At 41.8% G+C, this 7,958-nt stretch overlaps 1 protein-coding gene across 1 annotated transcript; it reads left to right on the top strand.

Annotated features, from left to right (window-relative positions):
* Positions 1 to 444: 444 nt before the first annotated feature.
* Positions 445 to 5,591, top strand: LOC133912165 (tRNA (guanine(26)-N(2))-dimethyltransferase 1-like). Its single transcript, XM_062354770.1, has 12 exons — positions 445 to 838; positions 1,444 to 1,737; positions 1,876 to 1,963; positions 2,053 to 2,174; positions 2,704 to 2,843; positions 2,920 to 2,992; positions 3,159 to 3,247; positions 3,355 to 3,460; positions 3,565 to 3,777; positions 4,612 to 4,806; positions 4,934 to 5,011; positions 5,117 to 5,591. The coding sequence occupies exons 1-12, from the start codon at positions 734 to 736 to the stop codon at positions 5,426 to 5,428; spliced, it is 1,815 nt and encodes a 604-aa protein (XP_062210754.1). The 5' UTR covers positions 445 to 733; the 3' UTR covers positions 5,429 to 5,591.
* The last annotated feature ends 2,367 nt before the right edge of the window (positions 5,592 to 7,958 follow it).

The following is a 7,958-nucleotide window of genomic DNA, read 5'->3' on the forward strand; positions in this document are numbered from 1 at the left end:
TAGATTTCAAGCGACTGAAATCTCGAAAACTCACAGTCGACGTCGAAGTTCATTGGTGCAAGTTAGGATTTTGGATTTTTTTTGTCTCCATCATGGATGCCGAGTTTAGAGAGAGGTTCAATGCAGGAGATAAGTGACAGGGGTACCGTAGGATGAGGAGGTGAAGGATATTGGAGGACGATATGTATCGACAGCGAGGAGGCAAAGAATGGTCGAGTTAGCATGACAAGAGCAACAATGGCGAGGTGAGTGATATAGTAAGATAAAGTTGGGAGGTAGATGAGATAAAGTCAAGAGGTTAAAGAAAATACACGAGTTGTCTTATTCGTAGTATAATGTTGAGGTCGGTCAATTAAGATTGGGTTTATTTCAGTAACCTGAACTAGCAACCGCCTAGAATATAAGCTTTTGTTTGATTAAAAAGATATAAATATCCAGCCCGCAGCAACCTGGGTAACTTTAGCTTGGCAGCAGTTTATTTTCCTGATAAAAAAAGTTAGGGTTCAACTAAACCCCGTTCCCACGTTTCGCCGCCACACCACCAGCACCGCCGCCGCCGCCGCCGCTCCCACTACTCTCTCGCTTCCACCTCCTCTCCCCCTCCGTTCCTTCCTTCTCCACTCTCTCTGTCAGATCCGGCGTGGCGCGTCCCCGCCGCTGAGCTCGGCTCCCCCCCGCCCCCCTGTGCCACTAGTTTGGTTGGATTTGGGGGCTGGGTTTTGAATTCGGAGACATGGCGGAAGTGGAGGACAATCTCAAGGACTATGAGATCAAGAGGGAAGGCGAGGCCGAGATTCTCATGCTCAAGAGCAACGCCGTGTTCTTCAATCCTGTGCAGGTCTCTTCGTGTTATAGTTTCGTGTTGATTTTCTTTTGTTTCTCTCGGGGCGTTGTTCTATCGGTTTCTTATACGCGTCAGCTTGGAGCTTACAAGCTGTGGGTTAGGTATTAAGTCTGCTCCCGTAAGTTAATTTGTATGGCGTCCGTAGCTTCGACTATACTTCTTCCATCAGTGTGTAGCGGTTTTAAAGCCATGAGGTAATCAGAACCTTCAGGATTCCAAATTGAGTGTTGGGCGGCGGCTAGTGTGTTATTGGGTCTGTAGGCTTCAATTTTATCTGGTTCTATCATTTGGATGGTTTCTGCCTAGCTAATAGTATCAGTGTTTCGCAATAGACTGAGAGCAGTTTAAGTTTGAAATTGCTCAGAGATGTGTCAAAACTCCAAACAGCATGATGAGTTATTTTATCTCGTATATCTTCTTCTTTTTTGTCGATTAAGTTTGGGTGGCAATCAGTGTTAATGTTACTTTTTGTTGATAATTGAAAATTGCTGTTGTTTAAAGTTGAAATTTTGAAGAGAAATTACATGATTCAAAAATTAGGGATTCTCTCACAGTTAACCATCGTATCTCTGTAAGCTAAACTTTACTGCTTTGATTAGGTTCACAACAGAGATATGTCCATTGCTGTTTTAAGGACCTTTGTTGCCAAGCACAAGGAAGAACATGAGGCGCTGATGAATAAGAAGAATAAGTCACATCAAAAAGCCAAACAGAGTGAAATATCTGATCAAAATGGAGAGGATGCTTCAACTAGCCAGCATGATGAAATAGAAGTTGTTTGTGAAAAGGAGCTAAAGCAAGCTGAAGATGAAATGGAAGATCTGTCAAAAGAAGCGACAAAGACACCTTCCTGGAAAGTAACCAGAGAGCTTAAGCCACCGCTTGTTCTAGAGGTGAGACATCTCTTAAGTATGGAAATGCAGTATAGATGTACAGAGGTTGGGGCACAAGAACATCTAGTCAATTATATACTTCCACATTAACTTTTACTGATATCTAGTTTGCACTGGTAAACAAAAAAAAAAATGTAGGCTTTGGCTGCTTCTGGGTTGAGGTCTCTCCGGTATGCCCGTGAAGTCGATGGCTTAGGAAAGGTAGTTTCCCTGGACAATGATAAAGGTAATGGCACAGTTTTCTAAACTTGCTTCTTGCATTCCAAGTTACTGATGCCTCTGTACATGCTTCCATTGTCGTTCTTCTTTCTTCAGCTTCTGTCGAAGCTTGCAAGAGAAATATAAAGTTCAATGGGGCTTCCGCTATTAGTAAGGTGGAAGCTCACTTGGCTGATGCTCGAGTTTACATGCTCACGCATCCAAAAGAATTTGATGTGGTAAGCCATTTGAATATGAATATGAATATTTCTAAATCTGACACTTTATTACCCTTACCCTTTCTAAGATGGGACCTTTTGCTATATTGCAATTTCAATGAAGACTGAAAGCATGATGAGTTCCACGTTGCATTGACTAGATTTTGATCAGAATGATGCACTTATCTGGGTCGGGGTGTGGGGTGTTACCATTCGCTTTGTTATATCTCTGGTAGATTTCTGGGCCTGATTGTTTTGATGTATTTATTTCCCTTTTCACCTGTTCTTTATTAAAATAATGTGCTTTACTTAGGCAGACTATTGACTATATCTGAGGCTCTAAATTTGAAGTTTCTGGTATTTGTTATGCAATGCTCTTAGGTGAACCTTGTTCTTGACACGAGTCAAAAGACTTAAAAGTCACCTGTAAACATGACATTAAAATAATTGCATAATATTGATTGTTTCTGTAAATATTACACATTTGATTTTATTTATTGTGGTTTACACCATGTTTTCTTCTATTTATTATTTTTCTCCATGTTTTTAGGTTGATCTTGACCCTTATGGATCACCATCTATATTCCTCGATTCAGCTGTACAGGCTGTAGCTGACGGTGGGATATTGATGTGCACTGCCACTGATATGGCAGTTCTTTGTGGGACCAATGGAGAAGTTTGTTACTCCAAGTATGTTGGTACTACCAGTTCCTAGAAAAGTTCCAGCTGAGGAGTTTATAGTGTAACCATGAATTGTGTTTTGTAGATACGGTTCGTACCCAACTAAGGGCAAGTATTGCCACGAAATGGCTTTGAGAATCCTCCTTGCCAGTATTGAGGTACATGATATGATTTACAAATTTCAATATTTATTGAGGAACTATATATTAGTTTTCATTTGCAGTTGTTTGCTAAATGACACATCAATTCAATTGTGCAGTTTCTATGCTTATTCTTTTGGGTATCTTAATTCTTCTTGCCCTTAACATTTTCTTTTTACACCAGAGCCATGCAAATCGGTACAAGCGATATATTGTGCCTGTTCTCTCTGTGTTTATGGATTTTTATGTCCGTGTTTTTGTTCGAGTATTCACGTGAGTTTCTTTTTCCCTGTCTCCTTGTTCCTTTCTTTTGTTCAATATTTGGTTGAAGTACTTTATATTTTTTCTAATTTGGCATTGTATATGGATTCCATGCGCAGTTCTGCAAGTGAAATAAAGAATACTCCTCTTAAACTTTCTTACGTATATCAATGTGTTGGCTGTGATTCTTTCCATCTTCAGTGTCTTGGGAGGACTATCTCTAAGGTGTCTTTTGCATACTATTCAACCCCTCAATATAACATTCCCTCAATTCTATCTCAGCACGGTCATGACTTTCCTTTTCTTTATTCTTTCTTTATGAACTGAAGAATAACAGTGTGAAGCATGCACCTGGTATTGGGCCAGTTGTTCCTCAAGAGTGCAACAATTGTGGAAAGAAATTTAATGTGGGTGGGCCAATATGGTCTGCTCCTATTCATGATCAAGACTGGGTAGTTTCTACTTTGACAGATGTTAAGTCCATGAAGGATAGATATCCTGCATACGATAAAATTACTTCAGTTCTAACTACTGTGTCAGAGGTATGGCTATAAATGTTGTCTCTGTTTTACCAAATTGTTATTGTCATGCATACCTGACTATGAAAGCAGGCCTGCCAATTCTTAATGTTAATGTTTTATTAGATAACTAGATCTCCCTAGCTTCCAGGCTCTGATAAAACTTTAATTAATTTCTGCTTGCCGATTACACCATAAGGCTCTCTTTATATAGAGGCCCAAACCTAAACCTATTCCAAATTCAAATCTAAACCTATTCTGAATTATGCTAACTTACAGATAGAATAGGACTCAAACAGTCCTGAAATCCAACTATTCCGAATCCTACGAGGAAACTAATTATGCCAAAACGTAAAGGAAACTAATTCTTTCTTCCCTTAATGCTTTTTTGCACCTTTGGGCCTTTGGTACCTGGAATCCATATCATGTTTTATCGGATTGATGGTACTTTTCAGGATATTTAAATTAAAAAATATCACTCAAAACAATTTTCAAGCAAGGCTAATGTCTTGATGACCAATTCACTGTATTTTTTATTGCTTAAATCAATAAACAATGAAGGGTTTTCATGATAACTTTTGATTACTATGATCTAGATGTGTTGTCTAGTCAATTGGTTACTCCAAGTGCAACTAATAAACCATATCTCAATTTTTTTTTCTACCCCTTCTCTATGATAAAAACCCAATGCTCAATGGTTGCAACCAAGGTTCAGGAGGATTTTGCAGAAAGTTAAAGACTACATAGCTAGCTTTTGTCTTTTGGCAACCCATTCTTTTATTATTGACGAATTATTTGCAATTAAGGAATCATTATGTTTAAACACTCAACTTCATTTGGGTTATTCTTGTGATGCAGGAGTTACATGACATTCCATTGTTTTTCAGTCTCCATAACATAGCTGGCACTGTTAAGTGCACATCTCCGTCTTTAGTTATGTTCCGGTCTGCAGTTCTAAATGCAGGATATCGGATCTCAAGCACCCATGTTAATCCGCTTGGGGTGAAGTCTGATGCCCCTTGGGATGTTATTTGGGACATCATGCGCTGCTGGGTAACTTTTTATTGCTCCTCTTTATCATAAGTTTCTTTCAGCATATAATCTCAAGTATGCATTGGTGGATGCCTTTCCTAGATGAACTTGTAATTATCATGCAAATTTATGGCTTATTTCAACACAGGTGAAGAATCATCCTATTAAGGAACAGCCACGTGACTCTCCTGGCACGGCGATCCTTTCAAAATCGCCAAAGCTAGAAGTATGCTGTCTATTAAACATTGAGCTTATAATGTTCCTTGTATATTTTTTTCTACAGCACTTGACAAAATAGTACCTTTCCCTTTTCCCTTTTTTGTTTTCATAGGCAAATTTCTCTAGGGCAGTTGCTGCCCTCAGCAAGGCTCAGGCGAAGAAGGTTAAGCGGTTCCTTCCGAACCCAGAGCGCCACTGGGGTCCGAAGGTCAGAGCAGGTCGGAAGATCACGAGTAAACATGTCTCTCTGTTGGGCCCTGAGGCTATCAATGGTGTTGTAAATGGAGCTATCAGCCACGAAGATGGAAATGGAGCAGTGACAGATGAGTCAGCTCCAGAACCGGAAGGGATCAAAGATGACGAGAATGAACCCTCAACCAAACGCCAAAAATTCAGTGATGATGAACCGGCATGCGAACCTTGATCAACCAGATCACCGTTAACTTTTTGTTTGTTTAACTTTCTGCCCCTCTCGTTCCTTTATGTTTGTGAGCTTTATGTTGTGTGTGGCCGTCAGTTTTTATATCACATGTTGCTGGGACAACAATGAATTTTGATCGAAACGAATTTCAATCAAGGTTTTGTTATTTTTCTGTATGTACTATGCGGGTGGTCAGGACGATTCATTCGTCGTGACAGATACAAGGGAAAGCTATGCATCTAACCCAACTACTAAACGAATGAAAATCTTCCATGGTCAAGATGTTACTACGCTTGCGTTGGGCAAGTCAAAAATGTGTGGCCACTTGGAATTTGAGTAGAAAATCATTGTAGATACAATGTACTATGCATACTTTTATCGAAGCTTGTTTGAATTGTCGTGGTGTTTGATGACACTAGCGGGGAAATCTGTGGTCAAATGAACCATAACTAGGACTTGCTTTTTAGAAACAAGGTCTAGGACTACTGCAAATGTGTTCATTTCCTGGCGCTCCGCAATGGTTAGTATGAAAACAGTACCCGAAATGGCAGTGAGGCTTGGAAGCTTGGACTTGCGAGCACATATGACTGCCAATGCCTTCTTTCTTCCTCTCATTTTCTGAAGAATCCGTGGTCGATACGGAACACTCGTGCAATTTAATTTTAACACAGACACAGTAGCAGTACATTACACGCGTATCCAAAGTTCCAAACTCGACTACAACACGAACAGATCCTGGTCCAAGAATGTACTCGTCGAGATATAGTCGCGGTCACCTGCAGCATCTGCGAGCAGAGCAGAGCAGAGCCGCTTGGGTGCGTGAGCGGTCAGTCATCCGTCACAAATAGTCAAAACCACCAACTATCTGCATCCGCTTGTCACTCGAATCATGAGTTCGTGGCCCCGCTGCAGTTGCGCACGGAGCTGGAAGCGGTTTGATTGTTCAAACTGTTAGAAAGACTAGCGTTTTATAACTAAATAGAGGTATTTCGATCTTTTAAAACATTCAATTCTATCTTTTAAATTTCTTTAAAGTATATATATAGAACATCATATTTTATTGTAAACAGAGATAAATAAAAAATAAACAAACTTTCTCTATATTAAGTCTCCTTTTGCAATCGTTCTCTCGAGTAATCGCTGGACTACACCCAGTAGCAACAATTTTTCAACACGTTATCAGCATGAAGCTCTGCCGAAGACCAATCTAGCAGAATAGATCTGCACTGTATTGAGTGGGTAGGTCATGACCTAGCCTATATGACCTACGCGGCACGAATCATTCGCAAGGATTGAAAAGTACGATCTATTCGTTACGTACACTCACTGCTACTATTTTTTTCGTCAAAATTGGTCTATATCGCATAAACAGTAGCGAATACGCATAAATAGTAGTGAGTATCTAGCATCATCGTTGTGAAGAATCGATCATATGAACAGTAGTGATCGCAATAGTAGCAAATAGATCGCATCGGTGGAGCTCGTAGCCACCACCGTATGCCATCGGTCGGCAAACCGGTGGCCACCCCCCATGCACAGATAAGAGAACAAAAGGGAAAAGGGGACGTGCAAGATAGATCACCAGCATGAAGCCGACGGCCTTCACACTCCGTCGTGCCATGTCACCCGCTCCGGCCACCATCGTTGTGCCACTACCTTAAAGTTGTCGTGCCGCTGCTTGTCTACCGAAGCAGCCACCACCGGCGCCGCCCGAAGCAGCCACCACAAGCGCTGCTCGAAGTCTCCAGGCGCCGCCATGAGCACGCGCCGCCGTCGCCTGAAGCACATCACGCCAGTGCCGTCCTGCACCAGCCAGCACGCCACCTTGCAGCCACTCTACACCTCACGCGCGTCGCATGCCGCCACCGGCACTGCAGCGCGCTACCACTATCGCTCGAAGATGCGCCCGACCGCCATCACTTGAAGCCAACCACCCGTAGCAACCTACGGTACCCCGATACCCTCACTTCGCCGCACCGAATCCCCACGGGCTGCCGACGCTGCTTTGCACTTGCAACCGCCTAGATGGAAGACGTCACCGATGTGCTCAACGCTCCCGCACGAGAGTCGCCGTACGCTGCAGCCTCTCCAGCCTTGCAGCTCGTTGCTCCCGCACGAGCACCAGCTGCCGCCCCGGTTTTTAGAAGAGGCGAGCAGGCCAAGCTAGGTTAGGTCGGCCCGAATATTAAGAAGGTCGGCCCATTGGTGAAAAACTAGAGGAAAATAAGAGGAAGGAAAAGAAAAAAAAAATCAAAAATTTGCATTTAGCCCTCCTGGGTTTTCCTGGTATTTGAGCGTGGTCCCTATCTTTTGCATTTAGGCCCTGGTTGTTCTAAAAATTATCCAGAGGCTTTGATTTTTTAAATTAGACCCTGTGGTTTCTGGAATATTACGCAAATCCTAGAATTTTTACGTATAAACCCTCAGACTTTATGGAGAATCCTGAAAATACTTTTTCTGCATGAAAGTACCTCTAGAATTTGAATTTTGCATTCATTATTGCAATTATACAATATTTATTTCTATGTTATGT

Source organism: Phragmites australis, chromosome 3 (assembly GCF_958298935.1).
Source record: "Phragmites australis chromosome 3, lpPhrAust1.1, whole genome shotgun sequence".
Classification (NCBI taxonomy): Eukaryota; Viridiplantae; Streptophyta; class Magnoliopsida; order Poales; family Poaceae; genus Phragmites; species Phragmites australis.

Bases quoted from the DNA above. Each gene is read 5' to 3' on its own strand.
- LOC133912165 (XM_062354770.1), top strand. From the start codon at position 734: ATGGCGGAAGTGGAGGACAATCTCAAGGACTATGAGATCAAGAGGGAA. The intron at 2,844-2,919 runs GTATGTTGGTAC...TGTGTTTTGTAG, and splicing joins GGAGAAGTTTGTTACTCCAA to ATACGGTTCGTACCCAACTA. The intron at 2,993-3,158 runs GTACATGATATG...TTTTTACACCAG, and splicing joins TCCTCCTTGCCAGTATTGAG to AGCCATGCAAATCGGTACAA.